General features: G+C 46.9%; 2 protein-coding genes across 5 annotated transcripts; one reads left to right on the forward strand and one right to left on the reverse strand.

Annotated features, from left to right (window-relative positions):
* Window positions 1-376: 376 nt before the first annotated feature.
* Window positions 377-6532, forward strand: SLC22A17 (solute carrier family 22 member 17). 3 transcript variants are annotated; one of them, XM_017665139.3, is made up of 10 exons: window positions 377-677; window positions 859-1368; window positions 1464-1567; window positions 3497-3651; window positions 4225-4390; window positions 4578-4723; window positions 4881-4986; window positions 5131-5348; window positions 5635-5746; window positions 5891-6532. In XM_017665139.3, the coding sequence occupies exons 2-10, from the start codon at window positions 961-963 to the stop codon at window positions 6177-6179; spliced, it is 1704 nt and encodes a 567-aa protein (XP_017520628.1). In that variant the 5' UTR covers window positions 377-677; window positions 859-960; the 3' UTR covers window positions 6180-6532. The 3 variants fall into 3 exon arrangements, with proteins under 3 accessions (XP_017520628.1, XP_017520629.1, XP_073067601.1); XM_017665140.3 differs by having other exon boundaries at window positions 862-1368; XM_073211500.1 differs by lacking the exons at window positions 377-677; window positions 1464-1567; window positions 3497-3651 and having other exon boundaries at window positions 1231-1368.
* Window positions 6533-17597: 11065 nt separating this feature from the next.
* PABPN1 (poly(A) binding protein nuclear 1) lies at window positions 17598-21635 on the reverse strand. Of its 2 annotated transcripts, none has more exons than XM_037017368.2 (7): window positions 21071-21635; window positions 20611-20725; window positions 19859-19926; window positions 19461-19567; window positions 18912-18999; window positions 18626-18823; window positions 17598-17722 (listed from the first exon to the last, which is right to left on the reverse strand). In XM_037017368.2, exons 1-6 carry the CDS (start codon window positions 21419-21421, stop codon window positions 18662-18664), a joined length of 891 nt encoding a protein of 296 aa, XP_036873263.1. In that variant the 5' UTR covers window positions 21422-21635; the 3' UTR covers window positions 17598-17722; window positions 18626-18661. The 2 variants fall into 2 exon arrangements, with proteins under 2 accessions (XP_036873263.1, XP_036873262.1); XM_037017367.2 differs by having other exon boundaries at window positions 18672-18823; window positions 21071-21632.
* Window positions 21636-23585: the final 1950 nt, after the last annotated feature.

The raw sequence follows: 23585 nt of genomic DNA on the forward strand, positions 1-23585 counted from the left end.
TGTCCTGGAATCCCCAGTGTACAGGGCTTTCTCCCCGTGAGCTACTCCTGGGTGGATCTTGTCTATTCTCTCATACCTAGAGCCTTGCACAATGCCTGGCACATAGTAGACGCTTAATAAATTTTACTGATTAATGAAATGAGTGGGTGGGTGGATGGATGGATGATGAAGAACTGGAAGCAAAGGAGGAATCTCTGGCATCAGACTGGGCTAACTATTATCCTTCAGCATTTTTCCCCTTTTTACCGCAATGGCCCGCAGACCCAGGGAACAGAGACAGAGCCCCATCCCCACACTCCCCTGGGCCGTGGCCCCCCTTTCTCTCTGACGAAGAGTCTGGACCGAAGGTTCTGCTGACGTGGGAAGGGGAGGAGAGTCTGGAGGAAGGGGAGGGGAAAGCAACGCAGAAATCGCAGAGGAGGAGGTGCTCGGCTGCAGAGCTGCAAGAACGGGGTCTCCAGCCTGGGTGTCCGAGCACCTGGCGTACCACTGGGCCAGAGGACAGCGCAACGTTTCGGCCCTGGGCCACAGGATAGCGCAACCTTTCGGTGCGGGCCGGCAGGGCCCCTGCGATCGGCAAGCTGGCTCCCCGAGTAGCTACCGGGACCCCTGAGCCCAATGGCGGGGGCGGCAGCAAAATCGACAGCACTGTAGAGATTACTCCTAGCCCCAATGGAGTAAGTGCCCGCGCCCTGAGGGCTACGCCATCACCTCCCCTCTCCCCGGTCTAGCGCCTGGCAGTTTCCTCCCGCGCATCCCCCGCCCGCTCGTCTTCCTCGCTGCTCGCGCCCGCCCTCTTCCCTCCCTCTGCGGTTTTCTCCTCTTCACCCTTCTCCTGCAACCCCCAAACCCCTACAGCAGGTCGGGACCCTCGGAGATGTGGTGCCCACGGAGCAATTGCAGGGTGAGCGGGAGCGCGAACGCGAGCGGGAGGGGGAGGGCGACGCGGGCGGCGACGGGATGGGCAGCAGCCTGTCGCTGGCCGTGCCCCCCGGCCCCCTCAGCTTTGAGGCGCTGCTCGCCCAGGTGGGGGCGCTGGGCGGCGGCCAGCAGCTGCAGCTCGGCCTCTGCTGCCTGCCGGTGCTCTTCGTGGCGCTGGGCATGGCCTCGGACCCCATCTTCACGCTGGCGCCCCCACTACACTGCCACTACGGGGGCTTCGCTCCTAACGTCTCCGGCTGGGAGCAACCCCCAAACGCCAGCGGCGTCAGCGTCGCCAGCTCGGCCCTAGCAGCCAGCGCCGCCAGCCGCGTCGCCACCAGTAGAGACCCCTCCTGCAGCGGCTTCGCTCCGCCGGACTTCAACCATTGTCTCAAGGACTGGGACTATAACGGCCTGCCCGTGCTCACTACCAACGCCATCGGCCAGGTGAGGCTGCCTGCTGGGCCAAGGGTCTGGGGGTGGGCTGAGAGCGACTAGCAGGTGCGGGGCCTTACCCGCATTCCATCCTCTCACATCCCCAGTGGGATCTGGTGTGTGACTTGGGCTGGCAAGTGATCCTGGAGCAGATCCTTTTCATCTTGGGCTTTGCATCCGGCTACTTGTTCCTGGGCTACCCTGCCGACAGGTGAGGGCTGCCTTGAGAACAGGAGGGGAAAGGGGAGAAGGCACCAGGGAGGCTAGCCCAAGCAGCTGCCCTTTGTGAGAAGTGGAAGAAGATGGGCTGGATTCAGCAGTCTTCTGGATTTCTGTTCAATAGCATGCAGCCCCACCCCTGCTCAACTTCACTACCCATCAAGAAATAATTCCATATCTCTTCCTCACAAGGGAATACCCACCCATTCCTCATCCCATCTCCATTGTCTCCTCTCCAAAGACAAAGCCCCATCTCACTGACCAAACACCCTATCTCCACAGATCAAAAGTCCTAACTCCTCCTCTGAGCTCTCCTTGACATTCCTAAACATCAACAGTCCCATTCCTACTGACCAACAGTTCAGCTCTACAAACAAATGACTCCACACTCACGGGTCAGTAGTCTAATGCCCATGGATCAGTGACCACATTAGCATCCCCCAGAGATTAACAGTCTCATCTTCATGGGCTGTCAGTGCTCTCAGGTCCTTTCAGATCAAAAAGCCCTTTCCATGAATCAATGACATCATGTCAAAGATCCACAGCACATCCCCACCAACCCATGGTTTCCCCAGGAATCAAAACGCCCGTCTCCTCTGATTCTTGACACCATCACCACTGACCAGATGCTCCATCACTATGAACTATCCTCATTTATTATTAGGCTCATCTCCACTGATCCAGAATCCCACCCAAATGGATAACTAGTTCAACTTCCATGGATCAAAGGCAACCCAACATTCAGTAATCTAATCCCCAAAAATTAATACCTGTCCTCACTGCCCAGTAGTCACACCCCACCATGGGCAAATGATCCTAAACCCACAGGTCCATAGCCCATCCTCATACATCACTGGCCCCACTCCCACAGACCAGTAGCATAATTTCTATGAAATAATAGCCTCATCATTAAAGATCAATAATTCGATATCCTAAATTTAGTAGCCTTAGCCTCATTAACCAATAAGTTCATTTCCATGGAAAAATGGCCCCACACTACTGGGTCAGTAGCTTCACTCTCAGGGATCAGGGCCCCCTTCCCAATAGCCAGGAACCCCAATCTTCATCTCAGAGATCTCATCTCCCACGACCCCATCCTTACTGATTATCCTCATGGATTTCTATAGTCATCCCCACTGACCAATAGCCCCACCCACATGGACTCACATCCCCACTCCATGAATCAACGGCTCCATCACCAAAGATCAATTGTCCAATCTTCAAAAATTAGTGATCATCTTCATTGATCAATAGCCCTACCACATGCATTAATAGCTCCATTCTCCTGGATCACTGGCTCCAACTTCTGGCTAGTGGCCCCATTCCTACTGACCATTCTTATGGATTAATAGACCCATGCCCTAACCCTATGGAACAATAGCCTCATTCTCCAAAATCAATTACTCAGTCTCATAAGATTAATAGCTCCATCTTCACTGACCAATACTATCAATCACCATGCACAAGTGGCCAATGGTCTCATCACATAGAGCATTAGCTCCAACCCCGTGTGTCAATAACTCCATCTCTTTTGACCAGTTTGAGCAAGACAAGCTCCACCCCTCACTGACCAATAGCTTTATACCCAAGAATCAGTGTTTCCAAGTCTCTTCAGCAATATACCATCCCCTTTTGGGTTGGTCTCACTTCCATGGAGAAGTGCCCTCATCTCTGACCAATAGCCTTATCCCCAAGAGTCAGTGGTCCCACCCTCACAGAACCATAGCCTCACCTCAGTGCCCAGTTGCCAGACATCACTTACCCATGGTCCCTATCCCTTCCCATCTTCTCTAGCTTCAGTCCAGCTCTTGCTTTCCAGGGCCTCATTCTTATACCTCCATTTGAGGTGGGCAGCTGGGCCCCACCCAGCTACTCCTCCCCCAGGAAGTCTGGATGACCAGAGGCTCTCCCCATTTTGCAGGTTTGGCCGTCGAGGAATTGTGCTACTGACCTTGGGGCTAGTGGGCCCCTGTGGAGTGGGAGGGGCTGCTGCAGGCTCCTCCACAGGTGTCATGGCCCTCCGATTCCTCCTGGGCTTTCTGCTTGCTGGTGTTGACCTTGGGGTCTACTTGATGCGTGAGTGGCACCCTTCAGAGGTTGTTCTCTTGGGGCTCATGCCTGACTGTTTGCATCCCCAGGCTGTTCCCACTGCCCCCTAGGGTTCCCTCAATCCCTTCAGCCCCAGATTTCAGCTGTTCAGGACCTCACCTGTCTTTCTGCCCAGGCCTTTGAAGGATACAAGTGTCTTGCTTCTCTCCACATGATCTTTAAGGCCTTCCTTTCCCTGGTCTTAACTGCTGCCAGGAAATAGAGTCTTATTTAAAAAATAAAATCCTGACTAGCTGTGTGACCTTGAACAAGGATTGATATGAATGTCAAATAAGAGGTCTTACATGAAAACACCTGTGAACTGGGAATGCTGAACACTCCCAGGGCCTCTGACCCTCAAGCCCTCCCAGGTTTGAGCAGCAGAAGAAAGAGGACTGAAAAATCTCTCCATTCTTTGCCATTCAGAGGCTAGTCTGTGGGAGGTGACAGCTGCAGCCTCCACTCGGGGTCTGTTCTCACTCTGTCCTCCCTCCCTCCCCTCTTCTCTCCCACACCTTCTTCCTCCCTGCCCTCTCTTCCCTGTCCCTGCTCTATCTCCAGGCCTGGAGCTGTGTGACCCAACCCAGAGGCTTCGGGTGGCCCTGGCAGGAGAGTTGGTGGGAGTTGGGGGGCACTTCCTGTTTCTGGGCCTGGCCCTTGTCTCTAAGGACTGGCGATTTCTGCAGCGAATGATCACAGCTCCCTGCATCCTCTTCCTGTTTTATGGGTCAGTACCACCCTCCACCTGTTGTCTGGCCATTCCCATTTCTACCTCCAGCCTAGCTCTAGCCCAGATTCTCCACTGCCCCTCGCCCAGGCCTGCCCCAGCCCTGCCCCCCAGAGGTGGGCCTTTCCCATCCCTGGGTCAGGAGACAGGAGGCCTCACAGTGCACCCCCAACCACCCTGCCCCCAGCTGGCCTGGTCTGTTTCTGGAGTCTGCACGGTGGCTGATAGTAAACCGACAGATTGAGGAGGCCCAATCCGTGCTGAGGATCCTGGCTGAGAGGAACCGGCCCCATGGGCAGATGTTGGGAGAAGAAGCCCAGGAAGCTCTGCAAGGTAAGAAATGGGTCCCTACAGGTGGTACCTCATGTGCACACATATTGGTGCCCTCTGCATCGTTGTAGCTGTGCCACCTTCTCCCAGGGTCCCCACCATCCATGTGGGAAGACCCTGGGTTCTCAGCTTTTCTTCTAACAGCTCTTCTCTCCCAAAGACCTGGAGAACAACTGCCCTCTCCCTGCAACATCCTCCTTTTCCTTCACCTCCCTGCTCAACTACCGCAACATCTGGAAAAATCTGCTTATCCTGGGCTTCACCAAGTGAGCCTGGGTGTCTAAGCCAAGAGCCAGGCCAGCAGCTGGGATGGGGGATGGCTGGGTGAAGGCCTAAGGACCCAGCAGGCACTAGGGATGGCTGCAGATGGGGATCAGACACTGTTCTCTGCTTTCTCACCCTTCCTGCAGCTTCATTGCCCATGCCATTCGCCACTGCTACCAGCCTGTGGGCGGTGGCGGGAGCCCATCGGACTTCTACCTGTGTTCCCTGCTGGCCAGCGGCACAGCTGCCCTGGCCTGTGTCTTCCTGGGGGTCACCGTGGACCGATTTGGCCGCCGGGGCATTCTGCTTCTCTTGATGATCTTCACTGGCATTGCATCCCTGGTCCTGCTGGGCCTGTGGGATTGTGAGCATCCTCCTTCCCCACAGGGTGGCTTAGGAAAGGAACCCAGCAGAGGTGCCTCAGACAGGCTCAGCCGTGGTTCTGGCCCAGGCCTCCCGAGACCAGACCTGGCCCAGATCTTCCACAACCCTCCCCCTGGCCACACAACCCTGTCTGTTCTCCCAATCAGTGGATGCTCAGAGCCACCTGGCTAGGGCCATAGGATCAGAGAGCCAAGGAGATGTTGCCAGGACTAGGGCTAAGCATGATCACTCCACCTCCTTTCACATTCTCCCTCTCGGTCCTCCAGATCTGAACGAGGCCGCCATCACCACCTTCTCTGTGCTTGGCCTCTTCTCCTCCCAAGCTGCTGGCATCCTCAGCACCCTCCTTGCTGCTGAAGTCATCCCGACCACTGTGCGGTGAGAGCAGGGGTGCTCCTGGGGATAGGGACAGGCCTCCGGGCCTCCTGCTGAGGACAGGACCTGAGGGATGAAGGAGGGAAGGCTGATGAAGGGGTGGGTGAGGCCCCCAACTACAGGCTAAGAACCTCCTCCGTCTCCCAGGGGTCGAGGCCTGGGCCTGATCATGGCGCTGGGGGCGTTCGGAGGGCTGAGTGGCCCAGCCCAGCGCCTCCACATGGGCCACGGAGCCTTCCTGCAGCACGTGGTGCTGGCAGCCTGTGCCCTCCTCTGCATCCTCAGCATTATGCTCCTGCCAGAGACCAAACGCAAACTACTGCCTGAGGTGCTCCGGGATGGGGAGCTGTGCCGACGGCCTTCCCTGCTGCGGCAGCCGCCCCCTAACCGCTGTGACCACGTCCCACTGCTTGCCACCCCCAACCCTGCCCTCTGAGTGGCTTCTATGCGCTTTGGCAGGAGGCTGGCCCTTACAGAAAGGTGGCATAAAGGCCCTGGCAAGGAGATTGGAGGACTGAGGAGGGCAAAGCTGCCCAGAAGGCTCAGAGGCACCTCACGCCAGCAGTGAAGGAGAGCTCAGAGGGCTGTTGCCAACCCCATCTCCTCCCTGCTGCTGTGTTTTTGCTTCCTTGGCAAGAGTCAAGGGCCAGGGAGAACTCCACGCTGTAACCACTAGGTCTGGGCTCCATCCCGTGCCCAAAGACATCTTCCCAGACCTCATTCTTTCTTGCTGTATCATTTCTGTTTCAATAAAGACATTTTGAATAAATGAGCATACCATAGCCTGGACTTCCCTCCCGTGTGTTTCCTTCTGACTGTCACTTGGGGGAAGGTTTCTCTGAGTGAGCCAAAACCAGTAATAATTTCCCTCCCTATCCATGACCTGCTCCCCTCCCTCAACTGTTAACTCACAGGCAACCACCCGCCTCACTGATCACTTGCTATGCTGCTAGGACTTGGCTAGGCACTTCACAAACTTCACTTAATCACTTGAGCCTTACAATACCACAAGGTAAGTGTTCTAATCAGTTTTTTTTGTTGTGCAAGCAATAAAAACTCAAATGAGCTTGAATAAGAAGGCAATTTATTAGAGGGATGTGGGAGGCAGGTTGTGGTGGGGAGCTCACAGGATGGGAGGAGAGGCAGAATTAGTCAGCAAAGGTTAGGAACCAGAGAGGCCCCCTGGTCCAGGGATTAAGAACCAGTATTTTTGTCAAGGCTTCACTTGCAATAATGAAGCGGGATTCAGTCCTTGGGTCACTGCACTAAAAATCCATTTCCAGAGAGCAAGTGACTCGCTAGCTTAATGAACACACCTCCTCCCATGTTACACCTGGGGAGGGAAGCAACAGCTGAGTGCTGTTAACAAGTAGGACTGACTGTTGAGTAGGTAAAAGTAAAGGATGGCCATCCCAGTATTCTCTTGCAGATGAGAAAGCTAATGCTCAGAGAGACTCAGTAACCTGCCCAAGGTTACAAAGTAAATGCCTGACAGAACTGTGACATGATTAGATCCTGGAGCTGGAACTCTTCACTGTTGCTCTCTGTGGCCACTTTCCAATCTTTGGGCACTACCCTTGGAAGCAAGGAGTGAATCTCTAGGCACCCCTGGGAGGTGACAGTATGAGACTGGCCCTTCTGCTTCCACAGTGGGCCTGCCTCAGACAAGCCCTGGCCTGGCTTTACCTCTTTGGGCACATCTCTCGGCCTCCAACTTCCTTCAAGGGCTGCTATGAAGACTAAACAAATAATGTACTTACTGTAAGTGCCTCTTAAATTACTGCACTAGATGGTAAGCTCCACAAGGGCAGGAACTTGGTCTTACTCAACTTTGAAACACCAAAGCCTAACACATGATAGATGTTCAAAAAGTTGTTGATAATTTGTTCATTCTTTCAGCAAATGTTTCTCATGCCCAATTTACAGACCAGTACCACCCTGGATATTTAGGGCTTAGGCCATCCTTGAGGGAGCTTAAACTCCATCTAACACTAGGAGTATCAATGAAGAGAGGCCGGGGGTTTGAAGCACTCAAAGGCTGCAACCTGAAGCAGGTGAGACTTCCCTCAGAGGCAGGAGGCCCTCAGACAGGGGCCTTGGAGACAGGTACAGTGCTTTAAACTCCAAGGATATACAGAGAGCAAAGACCTGGAGGCAGGGAAGGGTGAGGTGGTCCTGGAGGGATCTGGGGGGAAATTGAAGTTTTAAGGCCAGCCTCTACCAGAGAAGGGAAGCCCATCACCCATACTGGCCTGCAGCACCAGTATGCCTATCTCTTTGCCCTCCGCCAATCCACGGCTGAGGCTCAAAACGCTATGAAGACAGCCATGCTACCGGGCTCTCAGTAATTATCATATTACATGAGCACTCATAAGAACCTTTCACATTTACTCTTCACAGCCCCCTGAAATTAGTATTATTATTTTTATCCTCTTTAACTGAGGAAATGGAAATGAGATCTTGAAGGATCTGCCATTAAGTGCTAGAGCCAGGACTCAAACCTGGGTCTTCTGGTTGCTCTTCCTACTCTGACAGTTCTTTCCCAGTTAGACACTGCATCACACATTCCGTAGGACAATGTCTGTGGGGTTTAACTGACTCCAGTGTTGACTTTAGCTTTGGATAGCCAATGATAAAACTAGTGATCATACTCACCTCTGTCTCCAGAGATTCTGTGAGAACCAACAGGATAGTAGATAAAAAAGCACTTTTACTCTTTGGAAGAGACCATGTCAAGCCAACAAGTTATTTATTTATTTATTTATTTATTTATTTGTATCATTAATCTACAATTACATGAGGGACATTATGTTTACTAGGCTCCCCCCTTCACCAAGTCCCCCCCACATACCCCTTCACAGTCACTGTCCATCAGCGTAGTAAGATGCTGTAAAATCACTACTTTTCTCTGTGGCCAACAAGTTATTTATATGCTAACTCATACACACTGTGAGGAATGGTGTCAAAGGGGCATTTCGGTGAACCCATTATTTGCACACCACTGGAAAAAGGTCCAGGGAAGGAAAGTACAAACATTCAGAAAGCTAGAGCAGCTCCTGTAGGAGGGTAGATGAAAGCAAGATTCTCTGACTTCAATGAAATGGGTAGTCACAGAATGAGAGCTTTCAAGAAGCATTAACAAAGCACAGGGAAATAGAAGTATCATTTGACCCAGAAATTCCACTCCTAGGAATTTACCCAAAGAAAACAACTTCTCAGATTCAAAGACATATGCACCCCTGTATTTATTGCAGCACTATTTACAAAGTCAAGATATGGAAGCAACCTAAGTGTCCATCAGTAGATGAATGGATAAAGATGTGGTACATATACACAATGGAATACTATTCAGCCGTAAGAAACAAATCCTACCATTTGCAACATGGATGGAGCTAGAGGGTATTATGCTCAGTGAAATGAGTCAGTCAGAGAAAGATAAATACCAAATGATTTCCCTCATTTGTAGAGTATAACAACAAAGCAAAACTGAAGGAACAAAATAGCAGCAGATTCACAGACTCCAAGGGACTAGCGGTTACCAAAGGGGAGGGGTAGGGGAGGATTAAGGGGATTGTGGGGTATCATGATTAGCGCACATGGTGTGTGTGGGGACACAGGGAAGACAGTGTAGCACAGAGAAGACAAGTACGGACTATATGGCATCTTACTACACTGACGGACAGTGACTACAATGGGGTATAGGGAGGCACTCAATAGTAAGGGTGAATGTAGTAACCATGTTGTTTTTCTTGTGAAACCTTCTTAAGAGTGTATATCAATGATACCTTAAAAAAAAAACAGCACAAGAGAAGATACAATCCCTCATCCCCAAGCAATTCACAGCCTAGGTGGAAGTCAATGTACACGGCTAAAACAACTGGCATCATCAGCTGCTCTCAAATTCACCAACCATGATCTCATTGGATCCTCATCAATAACCCCATGAAAAATGGTGATTATTTTTTAGGCTTTTACAGGTGAGGAGACTGCTATTTGGAGAAGTAACTTATTGAAGGTTATGTGACTGGTAAGTAATTAGAGTAGCCAGATATTGAGAACTGAGAGCCTGCAGTCTTACTACATACCAGATAGAAAATATTTTTAGACACCATGAAAGAATTACTTACTCTGTAATATTAAGGTTAGAAGGTACCCTAGGAACTTGGAGATAGTTTTCAGGCAAATTAGGAAGTGACTACTTTCCTTGGAGAGGTTGTACTAACTGAAACATGAACAGATTTTAGAAAATTTTCTGTTGCATTCACAACCAAGAGCCATAATGGATTACTGAGAGGAAAATTAAAAGGACATATGGGGTACATGTGTAACCTTAAAAAGTTATATGAAATGACAAAATGGTCACTCTTGTTCCTCTCATTCCATCAACCTAGCCTGGCCACCATGTAACCAATTTTTCCTGATTATCCACCACTGTATGGTGCTGCCTCAGGTCTGGGGAAAGGGGCATGGTCCTTGACTGTAAGAGCTAAGAAAACTATGAGACAAATAATTATACCCTATATGGAAAATGCAGAGAAATGTAAAAAGTACTGTGGTAGCTCTGAGGGGAGAAGAATATACTCCAATGGAGTTGGACAAGGAAAGCTCCTCAGATACTTAGATTGAACCTTAATGGAAAAGTCTTGAGTTTTCTGGGCACAGAAAAGAGGAAGCAGCAGTACAAAGCCTCGAGGCATTACAGAACATGGTACATGGAGAACAGTAAGTGCTTATTTTAAACATCCATGGAATAAAGGATATCTATGAAAAACCCACATCTAAATAACATCATACATATCAGTAAAAGACTGAAAGCTTTTTCCCTATGATCAGGAACAAGACAAGGATGACTGTTCTCACCACTTCCATTCAACATCATACGGAGGTTCTAGGCAGGGAAATGAGGCAAGAAAATTAAAAAAAGATGCCTGGAATGGAAAAGACAATGTAAAACTCTGCAGTTGTAGATGATATGATCTTGAATTTAAAGAATCCTAAAGAATCCACAAAAACACTATTAGACCTAAATAAACAAGTTTAGCAAGATTATCAAACTTGCAATTGAACCTGCAGGATACATGATGTACAAAATCAATAGTATTTCATACAATAGCAATGAACAATCTGAAAACAGAACTAAGAAAACAATTCCATTTAAAATAGTAAAAACCAAAACACCTGGAAATAAATTTAATAAAAGTGCAAGACTTGTACACTGAAAACTACAAAACACTGTCAAAAAAAATTAAAGACCTATATAAATGGAAAGACTTACTGAGTATATGGATTGGAAGATTCATTACTATTAAGATGACAATCCTCCCCAAATTGGTCTACATTCAATATAATCTTTATTAAAATCCCAGCTATTTTTTTCCTGCAGAAATTGACAAGCTGATTGTAAGATTCATATGGAAATGTAAAAGACCCAGAATACCTAAACAATCTTGAAAAAGAACAAAACTGGAGGACTCACACTTTTCACTTTCAAAGCCTATTACAAAGCTACAGTAATGAAGACAGTGGGGGTACTGGTGGAAGGACAGATACTTAGATCAATGCAATAGAACTGAGACTCCAGAAATAAACCTAGACACTTATGGTCAATTGATTTTCCACAAGAGTGCCAATACCATTTAATGGGGGAAAGAATAGCTTTTTAAACAAATGCTGCTGGGATAAATGTCTGCATGCAGAAGAACAAAACTGGATCCTTACCTCATACTATACACAATTCAAATGGACCAAAGGCTTAAATGTAAGAGCTAAAACTGGAAAACTCTTAGGAGAAAACATACTTATAAACCTTTATGACTTTGTGCTTCAAAGAACACTATCAAGAAAGTGAAAAAACCCACAAAATCGAGAAAATATTTGCAAATCACATATACCAACAAAGGTCTGTATGCAGTTTAAAGAACTCTTACAACTCAACAATAAAAAACCCAATTAAAACATGAATGATCTGAATAATTTCTCCAAAGAGGATGAACAAATGGCCAGTAAGCACATGACAAGATGGTCGACATCATTAGTCATTAAAGATGGACAACGCCAACTGTTTGGTGAGGTATGGTGCTATTGGAACCCTCACACACTGCTAGAGGAAATGTCAAATGATGTGGCTGCTTTGGAAAACAGTCTGGGAGTTCCTCAAAAGGTTAAACATAGTTACCTTATGACATAGCAACTTCACTCCTAAGTATATACCCAAAAGCAATGAAAAGGTATATTTGCACAAAAAATTGCACAATATTTATAGCAGCATTATTCCTAATAGTCAAAAAAAAACAAACAACCCAAATGCCCATCCACTGATACATGGATGAACAAAATGTGGAATACCTATACAATTAAATACTCAGCCATAAAAATGAATGTGAAGTATTTACATATGCTACAACAAAGCATGAAACTTGAAAACATGCTAGGTGAAAGCTAGATACAAAAGGCCCCATACTGTATGACTTCACTTATATGAACCATCCAGAATAAACAAATCCATATAGACAGCAAGAAAATTAACCATTAAGGTCAGGAGGGAGGGAAATACTGGGAGTGCTTGCTAATGGATATGGGGTTTCTTTTTTTGGGTGATAGACATGCTCTTAAATTAGGTAGTGGTGGTAGTTACTACACATATATTTACATGTAAAAAAATATATATATATATATACTACACTGAATTGCACACTTAATTAGTAAATTTTATAGTATATAAATTATATCTTTAAAAAAATCCAGAGCTTTTTAGTGGTAGAGGTCAAAGGTATGGCAAACTCCACTTTCCTTCTGCAAAGAAAATTAAAGTTATCTTTTTCTATAATAAATTCTAGCACCTAGAACAGTGCCCTGCACTTGGTTAAGTAAGTACTCAGTAAGTTTGTTGAATGATCACCATAGACGTAAAGGGAAATAAGCATGAGAAACTGAGAGTTGGAAGGTATTTTAAAAATGAAATCTTGAGAATTTGGGGATCAACAGAGGTGAGGCTCAGAACCTCACCCCCCCTGCTTTGAGAGAAATCTTCTGCATCCGTGGATGTCTTGCTGCCCTTGTCTAGCCTGGATTAATACTTAGTCCATAGGCACACACCTGATCATCTGATCATCTACATTTGCCTTCTTACAGCACTAAACTATGTTTTCTACCTTTATCTTGCATCTACCTACCACTTCAGCATTTTATTAAAAATAAAAATAATAATAATAATAGGAGAAATGTGGGATCAACATATAAATCAAGTACAAAAATCAAATGAATATTCATATTTGACCTGATGGTTTATAGGTCATATTGCATGATCAAAACCGAAAGTTTCTGTGATGACTGCCCTTGTACTGTTCACCATGTAAGAATTTATTCACTCTGTAAGAATTCGTTCACCATGTAAGAACTTGTTCGTTATGCTTCAGAAGATTGGAGACTGACGAGAATTAGGCTTGAGATGGATTAATGATTGTACATTGAGCATTGACCCCCCTATACTGAATTTTATTGTTGTTAACAACCATTTGATCAATAAATATGAGAGATGCCCTCTCAAAAAAAAAAAAAAAAAAAAAAAAAAAAAAAAAAAAAAAAAAAAAAAAAAAAAAAAAAAAAAAAAAAAAAATGAAATCTTGTAATTTGAGAAGGGCTATTCGTTTTAACCATATATAAAAGGAAAATTGTTGTTATTGGAAAAACCAGAAACTTTATTGCTGATGTCAGGTTAAGCAAATCCTGCCTGAAAAAGCACTGCTTTGCCTTCATTTTGTATCACCCATAATCCCTCTAAGAATCTGACTCACAGGTTCTCATTCCAGAGAAATCTTGTAAGATGGCCTCCCCTATCTCTTCCTTAGACTCTTCTCTCCCACAGAATCCCAATGACACTAGGTTCTTTCCTATCCCTGGGTTTGGAGGGAGCTTAACAAAAGTGATGGACAGAAAAGCAACCAATCTTTCTCAAGGAAAGCAGCCTTCTTTCCATGCCACTTCCTCTAATATCACTGAGAATGATATACAGGAAAAATGAAGAGACCAGGAAAAGTCGGAAATCTGATTCCTGTTAAGAATGGGAACCAGCAGGTCCAGGATAAGGGGACCCAGCCCTCCCCCAACAGAGGTGAACACCTTCTGAGCACCAGTAAGTGGCATACACTGGGAGGCCACACAATGGCAAAACCTATGCCAAGGAACATGTCTAGTCAGGGAACAGAGATGTAATTAACTAGAAAGCCATGAAGTACTAGAGACAGAAGCAATTTGCTGACTGCGTAAGTGATTCATTCAGACTAGAGAATCGATTCCCAGCTGCAGTACTGTCTTGTATGTCTTATTCTGACAGAGATGAGATGCGCATTAGGCTAGAGCAACAGGGTGAGCAATACATGAAAAAGCAAAATTCAACTGGAATGCACTGTGAATCAAATGTAGGGCAGGCTATGACCAGGAAATGTAATCAGGAGCAAACTGGGAAAGGCCTCAGTTCCACACCTCAGTTGGTACTTGCTGGTGGCAGCACTGGGGACCTTTCTGGAAACCTGAACAGTTCGGAGCCAGAGATGTACCATACCACTGCAGTGAAGACTGGGAACTGCTCAAGCAGTTAAAAGCAGAATGGAGAAGGGAATGGAGAGGATATTGAGAACTGAGTGAACATACAAAATTAAAAACAAGGATAAAAAAAGAAAAATGACATTCTAAGACCCAACAAATCTACAGGTATTTTCTTAGTCATTCAGTGCCCCCTGGTGGACAGATGAGACCTTCCCAGCATACCAGCACCAACCCACTTGGCACATTTCATTCAAGCAAAAAGTTAATGTTGAAAACTTTATCCAGCCTCTTGCTCACCAGGCTCTGCATAATTCTCCACATTCAGATTACAAGGCACTGTTCTAGTTTAAGCTAGTTATGAGAAAGCACAAAATGACAGAGCAGGAGGTAGTACAATAAATGACCAAATGTTCAACGAAGTGGTCAATACTAATTCGAGAATTCGGAATACCAAGCCATTTGAGAGGTGAGTTAAGATTGCCTGGATATAGAAATGAGTCATTTCTTTAACCTAAGATCATTGAAAAGAGCATCTAAAGTCAGTGGCAATCATAAATAAAACACTGGAAACCTAAGTGCACAGTAAAGTATACAAAGGTTCTATTTAGAAATCCTGTAATGGATAAGGCTTGAGTGGGACGAACCCACTCTAAAACCAATCTGACATTAGAATACAAAATGGGTGTAAGAGAATGAAACTGGATCACTGTCTAACCCCATACACAAAAGTAAACTCGAAATGGATCAAAGACTTGAATGTAAGTCATGAAACCATAAAACTCTTACAAAAAAACATAGGCAAAAATCTCTTAAGACATAAACATGAGTGACCTCTTCTTGAACATATCTCCCGGGCAAGGGAAACAAAAGCAAAAATGAACAAGTGGGATTATATCAAGAAAAACTTCTGTACAGCAAAGGACAAAAAAAAAGCTTCTGTACCATCAATAGAACCAAAAGGTTATCCTACAGTATGGGAGAATATATTCATAAATGACAGATCCAATAAAGGGTTGACATCCAAAATATATAAAGAACTCACACATGTAAACATACAAAAAGCAAATAATCCAATTAAAAAATGGGCAGAGGAGCTGAATAGACAGTTCTCTAAAGAAATTCAGATGGCCAACAGACACATGAAAAGGTACTCCACATCGCTTGTCATCAGAGAAATGCAAATTAAAACCACAGTGAGATACCACCTCACACCAGTAAGGATGGCTACCATCCAAAAGACAACAAATGTTGCCGAGGTTGTGGAGAAAGGGGAACCCTCCTACACTGCTGGTGGGAATGTAAATTAGTTCAACCATTGTGGAAAACAGTATGGAGGTTCCTCAAAATAGAAATACCATTTGACCCAAGAATTCCACTTCTAGGAATTTACCCTAAGAATGCAGCAGCCCAGTTTGAAAAGGACAAATGCACCCCTATGTTTATTGCAGCACTATTTACAATAGCCAAGAAATGGAAGCAACCTAAGTGTCCATCAGTAGATGAATGGATAAAGATGTGGTACATATACACAATGGAATATCATTCAGCCATAAAAAACAAATCCTACCATTTGCTACATGGATGGAGCTAGAAGGTATTATGCTCAGTGAAATAAGCCAGGCAGAGAAAGACAAGTACCAAATGATTTCACTCACATGTGGAATATAAGAACAAAGAAAAACTGAAGGAACAAAACAGCAGCAGAATCACAGAACCCAAGAATGGACTAACAGTTACCAAAGGGAAAAGGACTGGGGATGGGTGGGGAGGGATAAGGGTGGGGAAGAAGAAAGGGGGCATTATGATTAGCATGTATAGTGTTGGGCGGGGCATGGGGAGGGCTGTACAACACAAAGACAGGTGATTGTACAGCATCTTGCTATGCTGATGGACAGTGACTGTAGTGGGGGGGGGGCTTGGTGATGGGGGAACCTGGTAAACATAGTGTTCTTCATGTAATTGTAGATTAACGATAGCAAGTAGCTACTAAAGTAAGGATACTGAAAACAATGAAAACAACGAAACCCAGCTAAATCCTAATAATCCAAAATAAATTAGGTGAACATATGTGGCCACTGGATGGCTTAAGACAACATAAACTTTTGCAAATTACCTTTGGTAGCTAAATAAATGGGTTTTTCTTCTTTTTTGAGCCTACCTAGGGAAGAAAAGAAGGGCTATCCAGACCCTAATCTAAGAACCTAGCACTGGTGTAAACAGTTCATTTGCACATAAATTTTATCAGGAGCCCATATTAGTGATACTAGACTACTCTCATCTGACCATTCCTTTCCTTTCCCAGGCTCATTTAATTACCATTCAATTGACAATGAGGGCTACATGCTATCCAGAAAACCCACCATCCTCAACTACACACGTTTCTGCTACTTCTAATTTCAACTCCTCCTCCACAATTCATAAATGGGAACTTCCTCTCTACAACATTAGCATTTCCACAAAGAATTAGCAGCCACTGGGATCTAAAAGAAAACAAAAGATAAATAATCCTTACACCTGAAAGGCCAAACGTTTATTTTCAAAAACAACTTTATTCATGACACATATTAAAAAAAAAAAACTCCCAACCCCTGCAAATGAGCTAAAAAAATAAACAAAATCCACCTCCCACCTCCCTGTTCCCACTTTCCCCATTCCCTCCAAATAAAAGGGAAAAAAAGGCAAAGGAAACAAAACAAAACAAAAAAACTGAAAAACAAAAAACACCCCCAAACCCCCAAAACAAGGTAGTGCATTTCCCCAAGGGAAAGGGGAATTTACACTGGAGCCGCTGGGAGCGGAACGGAGATCTTCCGGCTACAGAAACCTGCAAAGAAAGACACTCAAAACAGAAAAAGAAACACAAAAGGAAACAAAATAGATCACCAGGCAATCTGAAGGGGCAGGGAGCCAGAAAAGAGGGTTGGGGTGGGTGGCAGACCTGGTAAGACAGGAGCAGGCAGGAGGGGACTGTGAAAGTTAGGAAGAAGATGGAGGGAAGGTAACAAGCAGAACAGTTTGGTGTCCTTCCAGAGCCCTGGGTAAAAAAAAACCCTCCTACTATCCATGCCCACCTACCCTTGAGCAGCCCGCAACGGGGTGAAGTGGGACAGGGAGACGGGGAGCAGCTTGTGCAGTTGAGACGTGTCCATGGCGCATCCCCAGAGCAAATGAGCAGCCTCCACCCCACTCCCTGGGCCTTCCCCTACTCCCCAAAGCAGGTCCCTCCTCAGCAGTTAGTTATGGGATTCTCCCCCCTTCCACAGTATATCTTTTTTAAAAAATATTTTTTTTCCATCAAGGTCATCTTCTGTTTTTCTTTTTTTTTTTTTTAATTCTTTTTTTTTTTTCCTTCTTTCCTCTTTTTTTCCTCTCTTTCCTCCTAATACACACTTTTTTTAGTAAGGGGAATACCATGATGTCGCTCTAGCCCGGCCCCTGGAAGAAAGAAGGAGAGTTAGGAGTTAACATGATCACTAAGTAGTTCAGTACAAGCCCCTCCCCATGGGCCCTCGCCCCAGTTACTGTGAAGGGAAGGAGGGGAGAAAAGTTCCCAAGTGTCCTAAAACTGACCCTACAATCCTAGGAATAGTGACACACCTGGCAAATGGGAGGGGTTGGTTAACACAATATTCGCCAAATAGTGGCAATTAAGTTGTTCACTAGAGCCACTAGGGAGAGAAAGGGAACTCATTGTTTACCCAGTTTTTAACTTCTCCACAGTTCTTAAACCCTAGACCCTCACCAACAGATTCTAACTCCTGGAAGCAGACAGGTAAATCTTATGAAAAGCCAAGGTTTATATACATGCCTAAGCTGTCTATTCAAATCTAAGAGATGGAAGTAAAATAAAACAATGGCATGGGCACCACACCAGGCCCATGAGAAAGTTAACCCTGAAGAAGACTGGCTCAATTAGAGAGTAAATCTCTCAGTATCCTCCTACATAGCAGTTGAGCAACTGGTCTCTGGTATTCCTCCAAGGGAGATTGAAACTCCAACTGTCTAACTCTAAGAAAAGTGGCAAATGTCCAAGCAGTGCCTTCACTAGCCTGAGTCCCTGTTCTTCCCCGCCTTCTGTGTAAACAAACACCTTCACTGCCACCAACTCTGAAGGAGAAAAAGCTGGCGGGGGGGGGTGGGGGGGGGAGCATCTCTCAGAACAGAGTGGAAGGATCCAGCCTTTACCACAATTCCTGCTCCAGAAAAAGATGAGACTGGCCACCTGGCCTGGCCTGCAACTACCTTCCTCACCCTGCACAGGCAGGAGAACACGTCCCTGGAGACCAAGGGGAGGGTAAGGGAGGGAGGTTCCTCAGATCAGGAGAGAAGGAAACATACAGGGCTCATGGGAGGCGGGGAAGAGGAGCAGCCCATCTATCCTGACCTGTAGACGCGACCCCGGGGCCTGCTGTTAAAACCACTGTAGAATCGAGAACGGGAACTGTTGTAGTTGGTGGTCCGGGCACGGTATCGGGCTCGTGGGAAACCCCGGTCTGTCGTGCTGATGCCTGGTCTGTTGGTTCGTTTTGGGATCACCTGAGAGTGAAGGATGTACAACAGAAAGCCTCAGAGTCAACCTGGCAAGCTCACACAGAACCAGAACAGTGATGGGCATGGGGCTTACCTTAATCTGTCTTCCTCTAAATAAAGACTCATCCAAGGCCAAGGAAGTCCTCACTGACTCTTTGTCTGAGAACTCTATATATGCAAACCTGAGAAGAATAATTGTCACCTTACCTATCCAAATTGCAAACAGTGGCTCACAGGTCAAACCCAACTTGCAAGTATGCTTTACGTCAGCACAAAGTGTACACGTTTTTTTTCCTATTGTCAAAAATTGTGTAAATGCAAGATTTAAATTAAAATGTCCAGCTACTCTTGGAAAATTATAAAATAAGACACAGGGCCGGGATTTCCATATGGTGAACCAGCCAGAGCCAAGCAGAAGTGGTCCCTCCCCTCAAGTTCATGATTCCTACCTACACCTAGACCTCATCTTTGTTATCTATCTGGCCTCTGAAGGAATTTATATGCAATATATATCAACATCAATGCCCTATCTTAAGACAAAGATCTCTTGTTTAAACAATAAATTAACTTACTGTTCAATATAAAACACAATTTATCTATTTTAAAACTGATTAAAACGACCTCAACTTACTTCCCTACTTACCCTTTGGGATGGCCACTAAATTTGTCACAGAGTATGGTAACACGGTTGACTGAACCACAGCCATGAAAGTGTGCTTCCAGCTCTTCTGCTGTTGCACCATAGTCCACCTGTGGAGGCGTGTGGGGCGGTACATTTCACAGGTACCAGGCAAACGCCCATCTCAACAGGTATCCTGCCTAGCCTTTGGGTTGAGCCACCCATGCACACCCAGGTACATCAAATCTGGTTCTCTAAGGAACTAATCTCTTTTCTTTCCAACCCCAGAATCTCTATTGATCACCATTACCTTTTACCTCCTCCCAACCCTCCCTCCACTCCCCAAATCCTATCCTTGAGATGGTCAAGATTCCTATTAAGTAACACCTTACCCTAATTCCAATCACAGCCCTAGTACATACATTGCCAACATAGATGGAACGAGCATCAGCCTCCATCTTCTCTTCAATGGACATGATCACTGGGCCAGCTTTGAAGAAAAAAAATCAGAAAAAAAGTACTTGTTTCTATTTAATCAATATATGTACCACTACCACTAATTTTACTACCACCACTACTAGGTAAACACTTTGTTCTGCTCCTTACCAAGAATAGTGTCTAGCACACAGTAGATGCTAAGTATTTGCCAAATTAGATTAATACATTCTTAAAAATCAAAGGAAACAGTACAGAATCCCCTTCCTGCCTCCAAATCCAGTCCATATGAAGTAGCTATGGTTGAAATGATTTGAAAAGTGAACACAATAAGTGGGCTGAGACTCGACGTTTCTAGATTAAAGGGGAAGCGCCCTACAGCTGAGCAGTTTCTCTTAGGAGTCCTAAATATAGGGTCTCCAATTGAATGAAAAACTATTAAACTTGAAGGTCAAATGCCAGCTGGCAACCTCCACAAAGGCTAGAGGTAACTAAGAACAAAGGGCAACACATTTGTAACAGCGACAAAGGCACAAGATTACCAACACCAAAACAGGTCTGTCTCACAAAGGTCAGAGGAACATACAATGGACTGTGACCGCGGCACCTGTCCAGTAATTAACTGCTCAGACAAGCGGCGCCAAGGTCCCAAGCATCTAATCCCATATAACCCGGGCTTCCACAACCCTTCCAGTCTGCGGAACCGGGCTCCGCGTGCAATAGCCAGTTAGTTACTCACCATTGCCTGGAGGTGGACTCATATTCATCTGCTTCTCTACCTCGTTCTGTAGCTCCTTTAGCTTCTCAGCTTCTTCCTCCATCTCCCTGACTCGTGCTTTGATCGCTTCCAGCTCCTACAATGAGTGGAGTATGGAGAAGAGCGTAAGAGGAACCAACGCAGCAGGGGCTGTGCCCTGCTGTCGGGACGTGCACGGCTGCAGCCATGCTCGGCCATTTCCCTCTTCCCACGCGGGAGTCACGATGAAAAAAAAAGCGAGCCACCTTCTCTAGAACACTAGGCACCCATGACGCCCGTATCGGCCCGCCCGGACCCCCTCAGGCGGTCGAAGATCTGCCCCAGGCCCGACCCAGCCATGTTATTCCCCGCCCACCCCCATCCCCCGCCTGCCTCCGGTTCGCCCGAGCTTCGGGCCTCCCGTGACCCAGCCGGCCCAGCTCGCTCGCCCTCGTTCCCTCACCGGGTCCTCAATGGCGCCGTCCCCCGGGTCACCCTCTACCAGTCCGGGCTCCTCCTCCTCCTCCTGGCTGCCGGGAGCCCCCGAGCCAGGCCCAGGGCCCGGAGCTCCCGGGGGGGCGCGGGGTCGGGGCGGTTCCTCTTCGGGCTCGGGCTCCGGCTCAGGCTCCAGCAGCAGCTCCTCAGGCTCCAGTTCCTCAGACTCCAGGCCGTTCCCGTACTCCCCTGCGCCCCCCGGGGCCCCCTCCCCGGCCTCCCCACCGGGCCCGGGCACAAGATGGCGCCGCCGCCCCGGCCCGGAGCCCCGACCGCCCGCAGCCCCCGCTGCCGCTGCCGCCGCCGCCGCCGCCGCCATCGCCGCTCAGACTGGGGCCCGCCGCCCGGCGATTGGAGAGCTGCGCCGGCCACGCCGAGGATTCATTAGTCAGACAGCCTGCCCGTTACCAAGAGCTAGAACACCATTGGGGAATATCACTTGGCAATCAAATAAGACCCCACCTCTAGGGCGGGGTATTGCGCCAAATTCTCAAATCCAGGTAGGGGACATCGGTCTGTCAATCAACACATGCCCTCCGCCACTCAAGTCTTTAGGTAACAATACCGCCACGCTGTGACGACATCCCCGCTTCTCTGCCGCCTTCCGGCCGGTCCGCAAACTATATGACGCTCGGTGATTGGACACTGGCTAGGCGAGTGGAAGGGACCAATCTCCTGATCGACTCGCCGCAGTGGCCCAGCCTCAAATGCGGATTGGCTTGCGAAATTCGAAGGGCTGACACGGATTCGTGACAGGTGAACCTTGTCCTACAACGGACTGCCGGGCCTCTAGCAAGGGAAATCCACGGTCACATGACTAGTCCTCAGGGGGCCGCCATCTTGATAATACTGGTTGCTAGCCAGTGAAATGTTGGAAGGCACAAGCCGGAAGCATTTCGGCGGTTTCTGTAAACTGGTCTCCTGACGAGAACACCAGTAGATGGGATGTTCCTGGAAGTGGAGCGCTCAGAATGGAGCTCTCCAGGAGGAAGCTAACTTTCCCATCCAGTTATTGGCACCACCATCCACTAGGTTTCCCACTCCGAAAAGCATAGAGAAATCCTCCCTCCAGAGCTATCAGTCCCTAGTCCTGTCCCTTCTGTCTTCGTGCACAGGCATACTGTCCAAGCCTCTGCTCATGCCCGTTTCAGCTTGTTTTCTCTGTTGGGACTGTTTGCTACAGCCTCCTAATAGGTTTGTCAGTATCCAGTGTCACCCCTTCGATCCTCACCACTACCAGCTGGCTTCCGTCTGCTGGCCAGTTAAAAATCTCAGTCTTTACTGCGGCCACAGAGACCTCAGGGCCAGGCTACTTCACGAATGTTATGTCCACACTCGTCGTTGCACTGAGTGTATGTACCCACGTCTGTGCCTCTGTGTATGCAGCCTCCCTACGACCAGACTACTGCGAACTCCCAGCATCACCTTTTCTCCTGGGGATCCTTTACTAGCCTCCCCTCCTCTCCAAAGACAAGCGTACCTACTTCCACTATGTGTTTACTCGTTTTGTGCTGCGTTTCTTAACTAGTTTGTGAGAGTTTGGAGATGAGAGACTAGATCCTATTTATATTTGTAGCTCCACAGTGGGGCAATATGCCTAGCACATAGTAAGTGTCCAATAAATGTCTGGATGCACTAATTAAGATCTGGGTACCCCCCTTCATCTTCAGCGCTTTCCCAGCCCTGAAACCCTCCTTCAGACCCAGGAAGAGTTTCTCCATGCAGGTTGTCATCACACCTCTGCACTTTTGCGATATCAACTAGACCTAGCCCTGGAAGGCAGGATTGCCGTATTTTAGTAGTGATGCTACACATTTATTAAAAAGGAACGGCAGTGCTAAGTTTTCAAGAGGTCATCTGTAGCCAGAGCAAGCTATGGTTTGTAAGCCAGATTCACATAAGCCCATACAAATACCAAACAACCCCAACAGGATATTTATGGCTGGGGCAAGGGGATTTGGACAAGAAAAGATCCCTATGAGCAAACCAAGAAGGCAAAAAAAACCCTTTCTCAGTGTACCCCACTTTTCCCCTCACCCTTTTCCCACAAATCCTTACCTCAGAAACGGGAACTTGGAGTAGAATCACAGTTGCTTAAAATCTCACTGAAAATTACTTCATCAGCCCTCTCTGCTTCAGTGGTCTGAGAGACACCAAAGACAAACTGAGTTCTCTGGAAGAAGTATTTTCTACTGATCTCAGCCCAATCAAGCCTTCGATGTTTTAATGGTATGTAATTTAAATAAGCAAGCCAATTAAGGGAAATGTGTTTTAATAATGCCTTTGAATCCTATTTTGTTGAGCACTTGACTTTGCAACAGGCACTACCCTAGATTCATTATTATTTCATTGAATTCTTAGAGCAACCCTATGAAGTATTTCCAAAACATAACCTTTTTTAGGGCCAAGGAAAGAGTGAAGTAGCTTGTCCAAGTCATGGAACTAATTAGAAGTGATCAGGGAATTAAAGCCAGCTTTCAAAG

The sequence above is a fragment of the Manis javanica genome, chromosome 8 (genome assembly GCF_040802235.1).
Source record: "Manis javanica isolate MJ-LG chromosome 8, MJ_LKY, whole genome shotgun sequence".
NCBI lineage: Eukaryota > Metazoa > Chordata > Mammalia > Pholidota > Manidae > Manis > Manis javanica.

Coding starts and splice junctions, on each gene's coding strand:
- PABPN1 (XM_037017367.2), bottom strand. CDS start 21,421: ATGGCGGCGGCGGCGGCGGCGGCAGCGGCAGCGGGGGCTGCGGGCGGT. Junction 18,824..18,911: donor TTAGAGGAAGACAGATTAAG/GTAAGCCCCATG, acceptor CTTCACTCTCAG/GTGATCCCAAAACGAACCAA. Junction 17,723..18,671: donor CCCCGGGGTCGCGTCTACAG/GTCAGGATAGAT, acceptor TCTTTCTTCCAG/GGGCCGGGCTAGAGCGACAT.
- SLC22A17 (XM_017665139.3), top strand. CDS start 961: ATGGGCAGCAGCCTGTCGCTGGCCGTGCCCCCCGGCCCCCTCAGCTTT. Junction 5,349..5,634: donor CCTGCTGGGCCTGTGGGATT/GTGAGCATCCTC, acceptor TCGGTCCTCCAG/ATCTGAACGAGGCCGCCATC. Junction 5,747..5,890: donor GTCATCCCGACCACTGTGCG/GTGAGAGCAGGG, acceptor TCCGTCTCCCAG/GGGTCGAGGCCTGGGCCTGA.